A 20,423-nucleotide genomic window follows, 5' to 3' on the forward strand; every position below is an offset into this window, starting at 1 on the left:
TAGTCAATGTTTCTGCTATATTTAAAAAAAAGTATGTATGTATGTATATCATTTCAGAACAAAATCCAGCTAGAAATGGAGCAGGTATGCAGTCACCCCCAAAATAGTGCACAATGCACATCAATACTTGAAAGCCCAATTCATACTTCACTGTATACGCCTCATGCGCAGAAGAGATCAGATACTTTTGGTGTGCAACAGGCCAGCAAGCATGAGGCACAATGCAAATATTTGATCCTTTTACTGAGGGACACCACAATTACTGTAACACATGGCATCAAGTGCATCATAATGACTGTACACATACAGTGGAACTGATATAATTACTAGCAAATATAGCTGAAAGCAGCGATAACAGGGGCCAAGCAATACGAAAAGAAAATCACACCCGTGTGAAGTGAGTGGTGCAACTCAAGTTCCAGACCCACAGGACCATGGCCAGGGTGCCAGCCCGAAACGGTAGAGAAATGAGAGAGTTACCATGTGGGGGTCAAGAATGTGCCCATGGGGCTGGGCCGCTTCTGGCGAGCCGCCCCATGTCCGAAACGGTTGAGAATTTACAGTTACCGTGTGGAGGTCCCTCTACTGTACTGTCACACCCGAAATCATCAAATATACAGTTAATATGTGCGTGTGTGTTTGTGTGGGTTAGGTTGCACACAGATGGTGAAAAACAACCATGCTGTTCCCAGCCACCCACACACATAGCTCCGTAAGGGAGTGGTTGCACCACTCAATAATAAAACAATGCAATACACACAATAAGCAACTATAACACTCCACAATCATAATCCATGGAAACCCTCCATGCACAGCCTGGCCCGGGACCTCCTCGAACATAAAACTTAGCTCACTTCTGAACAAAGTTAGGTTCGCATCATACTATTGTGACACTGCATTCAACTGAAATCCTGGCATGCCCTTCATTAATCACTCATGTATTTGTTGTTCCCGTGGAGCATTTAACATTTATTTGATATCTAATAAATCAAATCAAACTTGTAGTGTGTGTGTCTCTGTTTCCTTTGTTACATTTTACTTTCTCATTAACAGAGAATATCTGATCAACCTTAATGGAAAGTTAAACCATACCTTGCCAAACCAAACAAATAGTTTAGCTGGTAGAACTTGATCTCCTCCTGTCATCAAGTAACACTGTCCTTTGAAAAGCCAGCAATCTCTAGAATAGCCATATGATATACAGTATAATACTCACCTTTGCAGCTTTTAAAGTGGCCCTTTTGTGATGGAAGTAGTTTGATTTGTGGGCATTAGTGTAACATTTCTACAGTAGGCCTATACAATGTGCAAGTTACAATAAAGTTAAATTAAATTCCTAGTGTCTGACTATTCGCCATTCTATGACATCTGTAATTCCAGTACACTATTGAATGAAAATAACTGTTCTCACACTAACATATTCACTCAAAACTCAATCTTTTATTTTTTAAATCAATTTATTAGCCAGAATACAGTGATCGAGTATAACACAACTAGGAAAATGAGGCTAACTTCTTGGGTGAGATGGTATTCAGAATGGAGATGCGTTCGGGGTCCCAGACGCAATTCTCTTCCAATTTGCTTCTCACCATGCCACAATCGGGGGGCACCCATGCCGTGTCATAGCCGTGGTCGTGCCAGGTTTCCTGCATTCGATGGCCTTGTTTATTGATGGCGATCACTTTGCCCACGTTGACCCGCACCCGAAAGACAACACGCTGGGACTCATCGCGAATATCAATGGGGTATTTTCTGGCTTTCTCCAGGTCCCGGCTGAGGTACACCCCACGGCCCAGCATCCCGCCCTGAGACTGGGAGAAGCCGTTGGCCCGGATGGAATTCTCATTTCGCTTGTATGTTCCATGGTACATGATATAGGTTTTACCAGAAGTTGGAGCTGGCTCACTGAAGCGTTCTACTCCAGGTGGGAGAGAGAAGTCATCCTCAGCCCATTCGAAGGTAGGCCTACTCATGTTGGTGTCACTGTCAAAACAGAGATACTATTAGTAGGTGTATAAAATGAGCTGAAGTGAGATGCATACATGGCCCATGCACAAGCAAACTTGAATCGCCCGCTGTTTTATGGAAAATTAAAATTAAATTCATGTGGCTTTTATATTTTTCCATTCCTCGTTCCAGTTTTTTACTCATTTATTCACGTGATGTGTGAAAAAGAAACAATGTTTTAAAAGTTGTATAGATTAGAGCAAATTTTAAAGTCAAGTGATACTGACTGACGCAAATAAATATCACAAACAACTGAAACTAGTTTTTATTCTTATTTCTTTAAAAATACTGATTATATTTTAAACAATTACAAAAAATCTGTTCAAATGTAGGCTAAAATCATTCACTTACCTCCTAAAGTTGGACTCCGTCTACGTCGGTATGCAGGCTGACAATAGAGGTTTTCCTGATACTGTAACTTGCCTGGCTTTATACAGTATGTCCCTGAGCTGGGCGAGGCCTCATGGAAAGAGGTGACCAAAGTGCAAGAAGGCATAAACCTAGGTTTATGCCTTTACGTTTCGTTTCACCTTTACATTTCGTTTCACCTTTACGTTTCGTTTCACCTTTCCATTCATAAGAAATCAGTGGGCGGGGTCAACTGTATTCTCAGAAGCTACCCATGTGAATTACTGACTGCATGAATCAGGAAAAGAAAACACCCTGACTGAGGATCACTAGAATCTGAATAATTTGACAGAAGTGTTGTTCTAAAATGTTCTAAAACCTCTATTAAACGTGGTGACTACTGGTCATTCAGTACTCATATGTAAGCAAACAGAAGGTCTCACAACAACTTTGATTATGTTTATTTCGAAGTGTATTAAACACAGATATTTGCACAAGCTACATTGAACGTGATAAAATTTTTTATGTGATGTAAACACATATGGAGTGATTGTGTGTCAAAGTATCATGTACAGATGGGGCTGTGGGTCAGGACCTGTACATATTCCATCACAAAGGAAGTGGTATTCTATGAAGGACAGCATCAACAAGCGCGTGCGTGCGTCTTGTCTTTGTGCAGGTGTGTCAGGAGTTTGGTGGAGTGAACCGTGAACGCTATCATACTCACCAGAAACTTCAGTGAGGAGAGAGGGGAACTCCAACAGAGACAGCAAGCCAGGATTGGAAGATGGCGGTTTGACTAATAAGAGGAAATGAAAGGAGATGAAAGCAGCGATATTTTATAGGCCAGTATTTTATGTACTTTGAGGTGTATCATGGATGTATTATTGTTTTGTAACTGTCATGTAAGATGTAGCATTGAAGTGTAATTTTATTTCTGCCTCTTGGCCAGTTCCCACTTGAAAAATACTTTGTCTCAATGTGTTTCAACTGGTTTAATAAACAGGTTAAATAATAAGGCATAGTTTTACTGCCGTGTCTGCAGTTGCAGGGAATTTGCATAACCATAACCACACAAGCAAGAGAACAACAAACTACACAATTACAGTACAATAGAGCATAAACTAAAATTAATCAAAATCAAAAGCCAAGACTGTTCCAGAGTTTGGGGCCGGCCACTGAGAAAGCTCGGTCACCTCTAGACCTGTACTTTGTTGAGGGCATAGTCAGAAGCAATTGGTCAGCTGACCTCATGGACCTGGCTGGGGTGTACGGATTTAAAAGGAGTGATAAATATTGGGGTGAGAGACTGTTTAGGGCTTTAAAAACAAATAAAATCTTAAAATCAATTCTAAATCTACAGGTAGCCAGTGGAGTGTGGCGAGGACCGGGGAAATATGTTCACGCTTCCTCGTGGTGGTGAGGAGGCGGGCAGCAGCATTCTGTACAAGCTGGAGGCGTCTGAGGGCAGACTGGACCAATGTGCAAGAAGGCATAAACCTAGGTTTATATGCCTTTATGTTTCGTTTCACCTTTCCGTTTCGTTTCACCTTTCCATTTATAAGAAGTCAGTGACTTCTCAGAAGCTACCCATGTGAATTACTGGTCAAGGACAAGGTCAAGGTAAACTTTATTGTCCACAAGGGAAATTTGTCTTGGGCTTTCACCCCAGCTACAGCCACACATAAAACATCAATGACAACAAAAATATATTACAGAGGAAGACACAACATTACACAATTGCACACATGATGTGGATAATCTAGCCTCACGCAGTTACCGCTGTTTCAGAGCCTCGTTCAGCATCTTAGTTGATGCTGATACAAACGATTTTTTTAATCTGATGTACTTCCACTTTGGTTATTTTATTATTATTATTAATATTTTTTTAGCCTGTTTTAATGTAGCCTGCTCATAAATAGACTGAGCAGGCTACATTAAAACAGAAGATAATGCGAGTCTCAGCATTGATAGCAAGGAGACAAAGCAGAGTATGAATGTGAAAAAAAATGATGTGATGTAAACACATACGGAGTGATTGTGTGTTAAATATCATGTACAGATGGGGTTGTGGGTCAGGACCTGTACATATTCCATCACAAAGGAAGTGATATTCTATGAAGGACAGCATCAACAAGTGCGTGCGTGCGTGCGTGCCTTTGTGCAGGCGTGTCAGGAGGAGTTTGGTGGAGTGAAACGTGAACGCTATCATACTCACCAGAAACTTCAGTGATACGGGCAGTGTTTTCTGAGGAGAGGGGAACTCCAACAGATCCAAGCCAGGATTGGAAGATGGAAGTTTGACTAATAAGAGGAAATATAGCTGAAAGGAGTGATAAGACGGGGTCTTGAGCGATTCCCTCTACCATATTGCAGAAAATGACAGCACAAAACTGCCAAACTGCGAAATGGCGGAATTACATGTTAAAAGACCTACATTCAGAAGCCATAAACAACGCTTTTTCTGAAGGTAAACTTTATTCTATTTGTTTTAGCAGTCTTACCATCTTGTTTTCTTCATAATAATATTGGTCTTTTACATTTGGAAAAGGACTTAAATGGTGCAGAGAAAGCAGGTAGGGATGTAGCTCTGGTCCATAGCCTTACTCATGGACAGCGTGTGTTTCAACTGGTTAAATAAACAGGTTAATAAACCGTTGCAGGGAACTTGCAACACCTTAAGTAGCTCTTGCAGATTATGCTTGTAGCAAAGCATCTCTGATGTATATTTCACGAGGCTCATTTCATTTTATAGATAGGAACACCACCATACAGTAGTCATCTAAACACTTTTGCATATTTGTAAATGATGGTCTAGCCAAAATAATAGGCAACAAGGACAGAATTAGCCTCAGAGACCGCAGGTGTTTTGTTAGGAGATGCAGATGAAGAGCAACAAAGAGAATGACCAGATTTACTTCCCCATCCTGCACACAACCTTCTCATCAGTGTTGAGTCAGCTTTTCAATGAGGGGTCGTAGGAAGAAACTCAGACAGAAACTCTTTCTTGTGTTTAGAACGTCTGTTGACATGGGACCCTTACCTTATTGGTACCATCATTGACAGACGGGACATCTTCTACTGTGCCAATTGTCCAAATTACTTAATTCGCACACACAGCACAGGGCTGACTAATGTGTCTGTACCCAAACGTCTACATTCACGTTTTTGCACACACACACACACACACACACACACACACACAAACACAATAAAATAGCTTATCTTTTAATTATTAGTTAACATATGCATTATAGCTACATCAATGCGAGTGAAGCAGAGACTGGCTAGCGAGGCTATAACAAAAGTTACCTACCAGCATAGAACAAGGTAAGACAATATTCAGAACTGACAATAGGGAATCATTGAAAAGCACCTACACAGTAAAATCGTAAGATAAATCCTCCATTTATCCCTTTGTAACTCAGAGTGTACAAATGTAACCAAACGGATCACACCTACACTCAGAGTTAAATTAACTATTTAAACCCTATATATTTCCTCGACCGGAATCCCGCAGGACTCTGCTTATTTTGATCCTCAACACCAATCTCTACAAAAATAGCTGACTTACAAGCTCACAATGTGTCACGTAGTGAGCTTGTAGATTCGCTATTTTCACGGAATGTTCTCCCCCAGAATAGGGACACTATTATCACTCAGGATTTTACTGTGTAGGCAACAGACGCATATTGGAGACACAAAACCAGACTCAAAGTAACAGATTTGCCCTGCCCCTCTTAGAACCAACAGCTAGAGGTGATAGACAGAACTTTGCTCCTGTGTTGCCTATGTAAGTTAAGTATGTTATCTGAATGTCAGAATTGTCCTTTGCTGTGGTCAATCCAAACTTTATACTTACAGATTTAGAGCACCGAAGTCTGACGTCTATATCGGTAGAGGGCGCCAAGTCCACTGGTCCATGTACTTGTTATTTGCATTGTAATCCATATAGCCGGATTTTTAGATCACCTCATCCCGGCCGTTTCGCTCATATGGATATGTAGAATCAACTGACTGAGAGAAAACGCTATTATTAAACGCTGTTATTGTTACTGCTGCTGAATTAGTTGCATTTTCGATAGAAACAGACTACATGAAATATGACTGACTGACGGTCGTAAACGATACAGACACACCTCCCCGACAATTTCACCGCAACAGGCGACAGCTTTGGGTTTTTTGGACCACAATTGTTATACGAGACGATTTTAAGATGAGCCCATGTTATTCTCCATAGAGAAATGACTTCCGTGAACCAAGGCATGAGCGAGTGACGTCAGGACTTCGGCGCTCTATACTGCATCAGAGTAGTCCTGCTTGAAGACCAGACACCTAATATGTCGATTGGCCAAGGGGTGGATTCCCCTTTGACTGAGCGGTACTGTACATGTTTGGTTTCCCATGCGGTGGACACGTTACACAGACAGAAATCTCACTGGCTACCCCACAAGCAAAAAATAAATTTAGACAAAATTTGCAGCGATTAACATAACTATTTATCATTCATCAGCAGTGCTAAGGGCACTATAAACCTCATGTTTCAATTGAAAAATGATAATGACAGATGAACTTGATCACAGCTCTCACCTGGACACACCTGGTCAGAAGTGATACCCAACCTGCTGTCTGTTAACCCGAAAAAGAACAGCGTTTCTCAACTGGTGGACTGCGATGACACCATGCTGATGCTGGGGGTGACGAGACTAACAACACACACACATGGACTATATTGTTTCAGACATTGCACTGGAGAGGACAAATTTAAAACCAGTTGAGAAACGCTGCATTGGAATGATGCCAGCGAGGGGCTCCGCAGTGGCTGGATGGACAGTGTCGTCCCAGATTCAAATCCAGCCTGTGAGACATGTGTTGCGTGTTTCTGCCTCTCTGCCCTTGGCTTCCTGGTTTGTCTAAATTAAGCAAGTAAGCAAACCAACCAAACGTTTTGACTGTCTACTATACTGCTGTGATGTTATAGTGTAGGATGATGATGATCTGTCACCCTCTTCATCACGCAGCCGGTCCCCACGTCCACATCCAACATGGCCACCATCACTTGCAGCGCCTTCAACTGGCATTCTGCTCCTTGTCTGCCACGAAGTTGGAGCAATAGTTCTGGATACCTAGAGCAAGGGAGAGGGAAAGAGGAGAACGTCATAATTATGGAGTAGTTTATTACTTTGACTGAAAGCATACAGTATTTGACATTATGACGAATCACTTTCCAAAGCACAATGTGGTTCGTTTGATTTCCAAGGAATCCACCGGAAACTTGCCCGAGATCTTTATCATAAAGATCTCGACAAGTTAGACTACATAGAAGTTAGAACGTTACTACTAGTATTGCATACAGTATACAGTACGTCAGACAGACAGAGTATGTTATGCATTTCTCTCCTCCTCCATCCAGACTCACTCTGTACAATGCCGAGGTATGCCTTGGCAGCCGGTGAGTCGGGTGCTTCACTAAACAACGACTTCCCCTCATCACAGCTGCGTCCTATCCGGGGGTCAAGCGGCACTTTGCCCAGCAATGGGAGGTTCAGATCCTCGCACAGCTTCTCAGCGCCACCAGTGGTGGGAGGGAAGATCTGTGACGTGTTCTGCAGAGGGAATGAGATTGTTCATTTTATTTAACTCCCAGTCAATTTACAAGACTAAATTAACGGCCACAAATTCCACAATCACCACACCCATGAAAACAGTGAAGTGAAGTGGATGCAGCAGAGCATTCGGAGAGTGTTTCTGTACCTTGCATTTAGGACAGACAAATCCACTCATGTTCTCCACCACTCCGATGATGGGCAGCTTGACCTTCTTACAAAATCTGATCTCCTTTCGTACGTCCTGCAACGATATCTCCTAGAGAGAGGGGGAGAGAGAGAGACGTGAACAAAGGACAAGAGAAGACGGGATGGGGAGGTGGAATAAACAAGCGTCGTAATTAGAAAGATGGTGGGAATAATAATAGAACTATATATTGTAGCACTTTTCTTGAGACGAGTCACAAAGTGCTGCAAAAACTGCCAAACGTGTGCGTGCGTGCGTACGTGCGTGCATGCTACCTGAGGTGTGGTGATAATCACAGCTCCATCGACCGAGGCAGAGCTGAGATACTGGACGATTGACAGGTGCTCGTCAGAGGTGCCAGGGGGCGTGTCTATGATGAGGTAATCCAGCTCCCCCCAATCAACATCCCTCAGGAATTGCTTGATCATTCCTGATTGGGCACAGAGGTGATAGAAGGGGATAAGTGGTCAAACTGCTAATGAAGTGTCCATGCCATTTGCGTGGCTGCAGCCACATGCAGGTACAGTATGCACTATGCATGCACCTGCCCTATAGACATTTCTCACACCTCCCCTCTCTCCTTTTAGGTTCTCCCTTTCTATCAGAGATGCACATAATAGAGCGTCGCAGTCCCGCCCCCTCGAGAGACCCGGAAAATAAATCCCCGTTCATTTTCCTCATAGACTTTTCAAAAGTATTTATTTAAAGACGTTTACGCCGCGGACAAAGCCAACTCTTGTCGTGACAAATCATGACAACAAACACAATTTTTCGAAAGAAGGAGAAAACAGCAGGTTACAACACTTTTTGTTGTTTTTCTTCTTCGTAATTATTTGTTTGGTCCAAAATATTGTGTTTGTTGTCATGATTTGTCACGACAAGAGTTGGCTCTGTACGACGCTTATAAGGTCTTTAAATAAATACGTTTTGAAATGTCTATGGGAAAAATGCATTGGAAACTATTTCCTGGGCCTGGCGTCGTCATGAAAGGGGGCGGGACTGCGACGCTCTATAGTGTATATGCAACAGCCCTCTCATGTTCTCTCCGTCGCTCTCTCTCACACACACCATTCTTTTTGGGTCCTCTCCAGATAACAGCGTCATCAGGGCTGCTGAGCAGGAAACCAATAGACATGACTGCCAGGTTGTCCTCCACATACTGGAACGTGCGCACACACACACAACACAACACACACACACACACACACACACACACACACACACACACACACACACACACACACACACAGTAAGCATCATCTTGATACCACAGAAACAATTCAGTCACACCTGAATGTAGTTTTGCGCTTAATTACTTGATGTGAAACGTGTGACTCACCACAGGAGACCACCCTGAGCCACTCTGGTGGACCTGAGGGCAAAGTAGTTTATGTACAGCGTTAGACGCTATAACATTCACCCCAATGCTCATTTAGTCATTCTGCCTATTTCTCTTGAACACTGTACTACTCTTCACGGTTCCTGTCACAGCTAAATGAATCCCTACAGTTTCCCTCCCAGTTCCACTACATGCTGAACAGTAGCCCCGACCAACCTGTAAGAGTTGCTAGTGCAGTAGTCTCGCGTTGCCAGACAGTTGCCTCTCGCAATTTTTAAATGCTTCCGTCATACAGTCTGGAGAACAGAAGCTCTGATCATGAGCAGTAAGCGATAATGCGGAAGTGAAGCCTCCTCCCCACTTCTGTTTTGTCCTTACAGTCGCACAAATGTATCCTAATGTAAATCGAAATCATCTAAGCATCTACAGTATATCCCGCTGCTTAGCAGAAATGGAAAAAAATAAAAGAATTAAGATACGTATGCACAACCATGAATTTCACCCACTTTTTTACTTTACTACTAAAACTGTGATGCGACAATAAAGCTGATTCAGATTCAGACTTCGGGAGGTGTATTTCCAGACTACTGTATATAGCATTTAGAGATTGTGGAATAGTTGTGTGGCTACGCCAGACTACTAGTGCAGCAACAACAAAGAACACAATAACCTGTCTGCTTAGTTTCCACCCACTGACACGGTGACACCGTTCATGTTCCTGGGTGGAAAGCACGAGGGATGGTGTTTGTTTGGCCACGCTAGAGGCTCGCTCAAAACCCTGCTAAGACACAGAGGACTGACCATGTTGGAGGAGCGGGAATTAATTATCCCATTTTTACCTGATTCTTCTAAATCCTCCAGTTTTCTGAAATAAATATTTTCACGATTTTTCTAAAATAGCAGACCTACAAGCTCGTAGGCTTGTAGATCTGCTATTTTTCAATAGCTAAATTATAAAATAATGTTTAAAAGACCAAAAGGGGTTCCCGCCCAAAATGGGTTATAGATGTTGTGTAAGAAAACTAACAAGACTGCAGAAAGCCTACAGTATGCCAGGTAGTACAGTAGGTACATCATGTCAATCTGAAAGCTAACAATGTTAAGGTTAAGAAAGGGAATGTGCTTCTATTTATGTGTTTGACTGAAGACCACCTGACCTACATACCTGTTCTCCCTCCAGACCCATGATCCTAGGAATAGATGGACCACATATATCCACATCCAACAGCGCCACCTGGGGGAAGCAGAATGACAAAGTCAACCAACTCAATTTGGGACGAGCTCATATTCCAAAATATGACACAACAGAGACAGTAGCAGATTAGACCCACTCCCTATACCACTTACAGTATATGATTATTCAACATGGGAAAGGGATTTGAGCCATGAGAGAGTGAAATAGATTGGTAAGCAAAACAATTACATGGCAGTTATGACTCATGTACAGTGTCATACCGAAAGTCTCTGTCTGCAAGTAAGTAAGTAAGTACATCTTATTTATAAAGCACCTTTCGAAGCAAAGCTACAAGGTGCTGAACAATTGACACAGTAAAAACAAATAGAAGCACAGAAAAAACAGAACAAATACAGTTGTGACAATATAAATGAGCAGAACAAAAACAAAACAAGGCAGAACAAAGACATAGGGCTATGAAATGGCTCAGGTCATCCTCCTAAATGAGTCTTTAGGAGTCTCTTAAAACAGTCGACTGATTCAGCATTTTTCAATGCCAGAGGCGAGGCATTCCATAGGGTAGGAGCTACCACAGCGAAAGCCCGGCGGTCACCCTTGGTTTTCAACTTGGACGCAGGTATTTCTAGCAGACCTTTGCTGGAGGACCTGAGAGATCTGACATTTGGTCTAGGAGGCAGTAGGTCGATGGTGTACAGCGGGGCCAGCCCCATGTAGAGCTTTAAAAGTGATTAAAAGTATGTTAAAATCAATTCTGGATTTAATAGGGAGCCTGCACCTAGGTCAGTGAGTTCCCATTCCCTCAGCAGTAAACTACTGTCTGTGAAGGAAATGGCCCACTTTCTCCTCAGTAACCCCCCCAACCCCCAGGGGGTAAATACAGCTTCATGGGTGGATTCTGTCTTGGTTTTTAAAGATTACCCTCTGCTTGTTTACAGTTTACACTACTGTAGGTATTTCAGAGTAGAGAAGAAGACACACGGGAGAGAGCCCTGTAGCCAAAACCAGGTTAATACCACAGACAGGAAATGTATTTAGGATGGCAGCGGCATCTTTATTAACCACATGAACCCTAGCATCCCTTTTCTGGGCATGAAAATTGGAAAACAATTGGCAAAAATGGATGTGCGAATTGCGCATTTGACAAAAATGGACGATCATTGCTTGAACATTCTGTGAAAATAGCACCTCTACAAGCTCACAACGCATTGCGTTGCGAACTTGCGACGTACAAGTTTATTGGGTTTAAGTGGATAACCACAGCCACTTACTGTGTGTGTGTGTGTGTGTGTGTGTGTGTGTGTACACAACACACTGGCGGGGTCAGAATGGACATGGGAGAGAGAGAGATCAGCCTTTAACCCTTTAATTCACATCAAAACCCAGAGGTTTGCATTCAAAGGACAGTGTTTTGTGTGGGGCGCCGTGCATCGCATTCATGAACATTCACTCCTTCAGGGACAAGTTGTCAATGGAAGGGGAGGTTAAATTCACTGTTAAATGAGTAATTCACCCCAAAGAAATAACTTATTTTTTATCTATTATACACCCCATTAAGGCTTGAATTCATGGAGACGTTTTAGTTTTTGTCACATTCCTAAAGCCAATCATTTGATGACCAGCAGAGTCTCCGGTAGGAGAGTCAATTGAGTCTCGACCCAGTCATCAAAATATTGGCACAGGAATGTTCCCTCGTTTCAATTCGGCTCGGTATGTGGATCAAATTATTAATACCTGTGGTGCAGCGCAGTGCTAGTGGGCTAGGTTAACACTGTCTGTCACTCAAGCTCATAGCGTGCCACCGAGTGGCGCGCTACGAGTGACATAGAAACATACCTTTTTCAGAAAACTGTCAGTTAGAATCTGATCTCAGGTCAAAATGGGTTAAACGGTAAACCCTCTTGATTCGTGAACCTTTACCCCTGTGCTTACCCAGACCCCAAATTAATGATGTTTTAATGTTATGAGGAGGTTCCTCCTGGGTGCTTAAAACATGAACTGGGCACCCCCTACTGGAAGCCTGTATGTTTACCTCCTTAGTGCCGTCACTGGACAGCGCATGGGCCAACTGAGCGCTGAAGGTACTCTTGCCTACGCCACCTTTCCCCGATAACACCAGGATCTTATGCTTGACCGTCCGCATCTTCTCTGCGATCTCCGCTATGGCTGGGGACCAAACAGAGAGGCGTGGAGAGGGATTAATATCAGGATGAGATCATGTGCGACAGAGAGAGACAGACAGACATTAAGGTGAGCATAGCACAAGAGACTGGACTGGTGGGTTGGAGAGTTCAGAAGAAACAAGAGTGTGTGTGTGTGTGTGTGTGTGTGTGTTTTTTAGAAGCTCCACCGACGCGGCAGGTGCGTCGTCCAGATTCCCGGAAAAGCTTGCCCCAGCGGCAACCTGCCGTGTGGGTGGAGCTTCTTTTCCATCCACCAGCTGTCTAAAAAAAACGGAAATGACGCAAAACACAGCTTCTTCTGTCCGCGCATGGAATCTTAAGTGTGCCCAGGCAGTCAGACAGACTAAGACAGGGAGGGAACAAGTGAAAAGAGACAGATAGATACAGACAGACACCATGGTGCGTCTCATCAGTCTTACCAGGATCAGGTGCCTTGGCTTCTCCAGAGGCACATATCTTTTGGTTTGGACAGCCCGCACATGATGAGCTCTTCCCTGCCTGCTCACTCTGGGTCCCAGGACAGTCTGCAGGTGACAATAAAGCCAAATTTATGCTTCATCGTGCGACACCGTCACGTGTAGTATGAAGAATCAGGGCATGCTTAACATAATATTTTCATATTACAAAGTGAACCTCCAGTCTAAGGTTAACAATATAATTCATAATCTTGAAATATAACGGAAACACCAATACATGTACTTTCATAAGACCAGTTGTAGACTAGTAGTTGAATATAGTCAAGAAAGTAAAAAGTAGAACAAAATAAAGGAAACTATAGATATTAGATACGGTATAGAAAATATTACATAACACTTGTGATTAATAAGTGCGACCTCACATAGTCGTAGAATTGTATCTTATAATATTCACAAGAGGTATTTTAAAGCCATTTCCTGCTTGATGGAGTCTCAATTATTTCAATTAAATATAGAAGACCTGCAGTTCATGCTTGGCTTCTCCCCACTGACTAAATAAGGTTATATGCCGTTATAAAAACAAAACGAATTAATTATTGCCAAATCAACATTTCAAGTATAGGTTTTAAAGGTTGTGACTGGTTGGAGGATTGGACCTTTAATCGCCATTAATGTAGCTACTGTACTGTATTACACTGGCTGCAGGTGAGACATTTATAATATAATTAATTTAAATTAAAACCAAAAATGTATAATGTCAAAGATGTCGCAGTGATAAACAGTATCCGCCTGCCTTGTGTAACGTTAGTTATTTGTGTCCAGGATCAGGCTTACATCATTATTCTGGCCTTTCTGGGACATTCTCTCATATGAGGCCTGGATTCATTGGGCGTACTTTTGCACTTTAACTTTATTTTTTGTGAAGCTTTAATAGTATATATACTCTTTTGACAGGGTCAGGTCAGGTGGACCACTGGACCTGCGTGGATCAGATTAGCGGCGATCACATGGACTGCCGCCCGAATAACAAGCTCAGCAACCACTTACATAAAAACCTAACATTTACCAACGTCAACTGCAACTCTTATACAAAAACATATCATGGCGGATTATTTGCCTTAAATGACACTTAGAATAACTATAGAAATAGCTTTAGAAACTCACGCTCTGGAGCATTACTCGGAAACTCTTCCATGTTTTGCTATTTGTATTTGGTGCACCGTTCAAATGCTTCCCCCTTTGAAGGTTCCGGATACGCACAAGGAGGATGAGGCAATATTGCCAGACCAAAACATACTGTAGTAGTGATGTTTCGATATGTCCACCAGGAGGAGATAGTGATCCAGGCCCAAAAGGAACTTGCCTGTCTGGGTGATGGTACTGTATGGGTGAATCTCAAGACAACTGTATGTTTGAGTGTGAATCAGAAAATCAATCAATCAATCAATCAATCAATCAATCAATCAATCAATCAATTAATCAATCAATAAATCAATTCATTGCAACTATTTGTATTTACTATAGTATAGTATTGCAATAATCATATCAGTGTTGAATATCTTAAAAGCATCACTATACAATAGACTTTCTTTCAAAACCGCTCTAAAAAGCACGTACAGTTGGCTGCAATTCGGAACTGCCCCCCCCACCTCCCAAAAAACCCAGAGGTTGTCCAGAAAGTCAAAATATATCTGTCTGTCTGTCTGCCTGCCTGCCTGCCTGCCTGCCTGCCTGCCTGCCTGCCTGCCTGCCTGCCTGCCTGTCTGCCTGTCTGTCTGTGTCCCTACTGCGAACAACAGGTACTATGATAAACAGATAATGGGCACAGCACCTAGTACTCTAACAGCAGATACAGTGTTGTATAAGCAGAGTGGAATGCGTTCCCATTGGGCATCGTTCCCATATTGGACGTGGCCCTAGTTATTAAAATGATGCATGCATAAGAAAGAAAGAAAGAAAGAAAGAAAGGGGTTTCTAACTGTGAGAGAGGTCACTCCAAAATTTTCTTCCCTCCTTATTTTCCTCTGATCTCCTCACCTCCCTCTTTCCTCTCTGGGGACTCATACCAGAGGAAAGAGAGGAAAATGGATTAGTGTTTCTGTGTGCACACGCGTGCGTGCGTGTGTGTGTGTATGTGTGCACGAATGCATATGTCTTTGTAGTCCACAGATCCGGATGTTTCCGTTCAAACAGATGAAAACAGCATGACGAGACTCCGCTATTGGCCGATGTCTCTGCATTAAGAGGAAGGTGATTGGTTCACAGGGGATCACTTGTCACCCACACCACTGGCTAGTAGCTACACAGTCAGAGGCTTAGTGCGTGTGCGTGCAGTGTTCATGTGTTGACTGTGTTCCCCTCCCCCAGGTGTTTCTCTGCTGTGTAATTTGATATGACCTTTGTGTTCTCCCATCGTTCACAAACTGACAAACTATCCTCATCGGCTATTACCCAGCCAAGACAGCTATCGCTTAAATAACACCACGTTCATATTATACCGTTCTTAGACTGATCGAGGATGGGTTCTTGGTTTACCTATGATCCTAGATTACTGTTCCTATGCCTTGTGTTGTCCTTGCTTACTGTACATCAGTCAGGATTAAGGCTAAATGCCAACATTGTAAGTTGTACTTTACTCCCCCACAACGTAGGTGTGCACTTGTGTGGTTAAGAAATTATTTCTAAGGAGCAGTGTGCTTAAAAACAGTCAAGATGTGTTAAAATGATGCCTATATAGAGCGTCGCAGTCCCGCCCCCTACCAGGGCCCAGGAAATCCGTTCATTTTCCTCATAGACATTTCAAAAAGTATTTATTTAAATTCGTGACAAATCATGACAACAAACACAATGTTTTGGGCCGAACAGGTTACAACACTTTTTGGCATTGTCATGAAAAAACAAGACAAAAATAGCATGGTATAACAACACAAATGGTGATATCATGGTGGTGATATCAATCTAATATAGGCATAGTTTTGTCCACTCAATTCATAATTTACGTTCCAATGTTGGAGCTCTGGCTCATGGACTAAGAACCAAAAAGAACTGAACCGCTTCCCAACCGGTGGAAAAGGGGCCTCAGTGACAGCTGTTTTTATTGGACCACACCAACCTTGAGCTTTGGTCATTTGGTCTATCATGGTGATACAGTATGTGCTCTTGGGAGTAACAAAGATGGATAGGATCACGAACGAGTACATCAGAGGGACAGCGCATGTCAGATGTTTTGGAGATAAAGGCAGAGAGGTGCAGAGGAGGCATAGTGAGAATATCGGTAGAAGGATGTTCTGGTTGGAACTGCCAGGCAGGAGGCCTAGAGGAAGACCCAAGATAATATTTATGGATGTAGTGAGAGTGAGACAGGGTGAGATGGAGGCAGATGATTCGCTGTGGCGACCCCTGAAGGGAAAAGCCGAAAGGAAAAGACTAGTACAGTACATCTCCAGATGGCTCCATATTCCAATAATCTCTTCGAATATCCAGAAAATAAGCACATGGACATTAGCACTGCGCCTCACATCAAGATGATCCCAGGAGGTTCCGAACCCCAGTAGAGGGGTACTTGTGTGGAGTGTACATTGGAGTGTGTTTTTGTTGGATTTCCTTTGGGTACTAGTTCCCTCCCATACCAAAAGGCAAAGGTACTCCTGCCAGTAACCTAGAGACCAACGTACATGTATGCTGCATTGCTGCACTGTGGCTGCTCACGGTAGAGTAAGAATTTCCCCAAGGGAACAATGACGTGAAATCAAATCAAATATCTCAGGATATTGTAACTGTTGTTACAGACTGCAGTGTATAATATGGGGCAAAATGAATGCAACGTAAGAGAACGACAGAACGAGAGAGAGGGGAAAGAGAGACATATACTATAGAGGCTGAGTAATAGACAGAGCAAGCTTGGATCATGACAGAGGGGTGTTACGCCTAATTGTTTGTACTTGCGTGACGAAATAGCAGATCCACAATTCCACATGCTCAAGATGCGATGCCAGAGTGTGGACTAGCCGATAGGCTACCAGCTCAGAGACTCCTGCATCGCTGCCCTCCACTCCCTCCTATCCTCAGAGTGTGGAGTTCTGCAGTGTTGCTGTAGCTCTGCTCCCATGCAGCAGTGTGTCTACGTACTGTGGGTGGTGCACCTCTTTCCCTAGCTGTGCCTTGGGTTGGCTTCCACAGTGTCAGTTTGCTCTCTGCCAGTTCCGGGTGTCTGACACAGTGCCCAGCCAGCCTCAGTCATCCGTCTCTCTCTCTCTGACCTTGTTTGTGACCTGCGAGAGGCCTCCGTAGAGGCCCATATGTTTCTGATGTGGTCCGCCCATGTGACATCAAGTGCCATTCATTGTGTAGACCGTAAACACCATCCAGGGTACTGAGAGTGTCCAGGACAGCAGTACTGATGCTACTGTAGCCATGATGAACAGTCTCCTCTTGAAGTAATATCCCATGTCAGTTTTACATCCTCTCCTCTTCCCATACATCCAAGGCAAGTGCCCTGCAGACTTTCAGATTGTGCCCGCATGTGCCTGAATGTGCACGTGCATTGAAGAGTGAGTGAGTGAGTGAGTGAGTGAGTGAGTGTGAAGCTAAGAAGTCATGTTATCTCATTGGTCCGTTAGGAAACATATACCTTGTAATGTTGAACTTGAGCCTCTAAGCATTGTTTACACATCAAACAACATACTGCACAATGTGTTTGATGTGTTTGCGTGCGTGCATGGATTTTCAAGCTCAGCACTTATCTGGCTACGATGGACTGTAGAGTACAGTATGTACAAACATACCAGCATCACACATACTGCCTACAAAATCTTTGGTCTTCCGATTCCTCCCCCACGCCTAAAATGTCAGACATGAATGACGAATAGTAAATGACATGAGAGCACTATCCCTGAATCGTCACTTGACAATAACGGCATCTGGAGAGAGATAAAAGAGAGAGAAAAAACGAATGAGGAAATAAATATCTCTCTGGGAGAATGAAGTCTATATACTGTACATTAACTTCATACTGTAGCCTACTATGTGCAACAGAAATTCAATCTGAGTTGAGTGTGTTCCTCATATCCTGGACTGACTGTACTGTATGTGGACATGAATGAAGGCTCTCTGTACCTTACATTCCTTTCATTATTCCTATTTATCTTTGAATGAACACACACACACACACGCACACACACACACACACGCATCACACGCACACACACACGCATCACACGCACGCATGCATGCACAGACAAAAGCGTAGGTCAGATGTTACTCAGCACAAAAGTTAAGCCTTTAACCGAATGAGAATTCATCACACTGGGAGCCATGCCATATGCAAGCATGCTCACAGACAGTGCGCACATGTGCACACACACAACACATGCACAGACACACACACACATGCATGCACAGACACACGCACTCGTACTGTATGCACACACGCACACACAGGCCTCAGCACACACCCCACTGTGCAAATAATGTTTCTGTTTTGGCTCAGGGAGGACACGCACGTGTCTGTGTGTGTGTGTGTGTGTGTGTGTGTGTGTGTGTGTGTGTGTGTGTGTGTGTGTACTTATGTACGGGCGTGCAATGCATCAATGTGAATGTATTTAGTTTATGCAGTCACTGAGTATAGAATGTTTCTGTGACATCATGACAGGCTGTTTAGTGAACTGAACTGTGCGCAAGCCAAATGTGCGTGTGAATGTGCACACGTGTCTGTGTGTGTGTGTGTGTGTGTGTGTGTGTGTGTGTGTGTGTGTGTGTGTGCGCGCGCGTGCGTGCGTGATAGCAGACATAGATATCATAGCACAGTCCTTTATGAAGTATGTTGACAACTGATGTACCGGTATGTGTTAGAATCAGTGGACCATATCTGGCCTGTAGACAGCTATAAGTTAACCCCAAACCAGACTATAGTGCTAATAGTCATGGAGCCCTCTGCGAGGGAACACTGCATGGTGCCCTGGGCTTTGTTGCACTGACCTGACACATGAGTGCCTTTAGAGGCTATAGTTAACGACTCCATCATTCTGCTCTTCTCTCCCCAACAGATCCAGGTTCTGCATGCCACCCTCTCCCACCTTGACAACAACAGGGAAGAGAGCTATATATGTTAGTCTGTTGTTTATAGAGGGTATGCACAGGCATGATTTTCCCATCAGGACACGCCCCCCTCATCTAGACTGAGTGGCAAAACATTGAGCAGCATGGAGTGTTGGAGTTTGGAAGAGCTCGTTGGAAATCACTCAAACGTCCTGCGTATCACCTGTTTCTAAATGTCACATAATGCAGGAGGCAGCTAAATGTTGTGTTATTGAAAACAAGCACTTCCAAACTCTGACACTTTGCAGATAGAAAGAGGATAATTCAAGCTTTTCGTACAGCTGCAATGTTGGTGAGTTTAACATTGTTTAATGCAATCAGACAGGACTTTTCTGTTTGGATGAATGGGCTGGCAAGGCCAGAAAGTAGTTTTTTGCCACTCAGTGGGCGTTCCCGCACAACTTCCAGGTACGATGATGTCACGCGCATACCCTCTATTGACTTCAGCTCAGCTTCTAACACCATAGTACCAGGGCCGGCTTTCAAACTGCTCTGCTGTACTTACCGTATTTTGCGATATTTAGTTTGCGACGACACAGGGCCTGATCGCACACAGACAAGAGAGAGCCTGAAAGAGGGACAGACCTGTTGCTGTGGTGCCAGGACAACACCCTCTTCTTGAACATCAGTAAACATCCTGTATAGGAAAAAGCAAGGGACTATACACTCCCCTCGTGATCAGCAGGAGAGTGGCAGGAGTTTAGTAGTTTTAAGTACCTAAGTGTGCACATCACAAGGACTTGTCGTGGAAATTGCAAACAGAGACTGTGACAAATAAGGCTAGGCAGTGCCTGTATCACCCTGGGCGGGCGGCTGAGAAAATTCAAGGTCTGATAAGGTCCTGAAATACTACTACTCTGCTACCACTCAGGGCATTCTGATGGGGGCCATTACCGACTGATACGGGAATAGGACCTGCGAGCCCTGCATTTAGAAAGTGGTGCAGTCTGCAAAGAGCACACTTGGGACTTCCCTTTCCTTCCTCCCTAAGGCTATAGACCTGAACATTGACAAAGATAAACAAAACAACAGCTCAAACGCCTTTGATC

General features: G+C 43.5%; 1 protein-coding gene across 1 annotated transcript; it reads right to left on the bottom strand.

The window, feature by feature from the left end:
- Positions 1–5,895: 5,895 nt before the first annotated feature.
- Positions 5,896–14,492, bottom strand: nubp1 (nucleotide binding protein 1 (MinD homolog, E. coli)). Its single transcript, XM_080775759.1, has 10 exons — positions 14,443–14,492; positions 13,282–13,386; positions 12,712–12,845; positions 10,653–10,721; positions 9,488–9,520; positions 9,217–9,307; positions 8,424–8,578; positions 8,110–8,220; positions 7,775–7,961; positions 5,896–7,481 (listed from the first exon to the last, which is right to left on the bottom strand). The coding sequence occupies exons 1-10, from the start codon at positions 14,471–14,473 to the stop codon at positions 7,426–7,428; spliced, it is 972 nt and encodes a 323-aa protein (XP_080631885.1). The 5' UTR covers positions 14,474–14,492; the 3' UTR covers positions 5,896–7,425.
- Between the last annotated feature and the right edge of the window lie 5,931 nt (positions 14,493–20,423).

The sequence above is a fragment of the Protomyctophum bolini genome, assembly GCF_963924005.1.
Source record: "Protomyctophum bolini genome assembly, chromosome: 11".
Lineage (NCBI taxonomy): Eukaryota > Metazoa > Chordata > Actinopteri > Myctophiformes > Myctophidae > Protomyctophum > Protomyctophum bolini.

Coding starts and splice junctions, on each gene's coding strand:
- nubp1 (XM_080775759.1), bottom strand. CDS start 14,473: ATGGAAGAGTTTCCGAGTAATGCTCCAGAGC. Junction 10,722..12,711: donor CCAGTGACGGCACTAAGGAG/GTAAACATACAG, acceptor TGCTTCCCCCAG/GTGGCGCTGTTGGATGTGGA. Junction 8,579..9,216: donor GAGAGGACCCAAAAAGAATG/GTGTGTGTGAGA, acceptor GTGCCCAATCAG/GAATGATCAAGCAATTCCTG.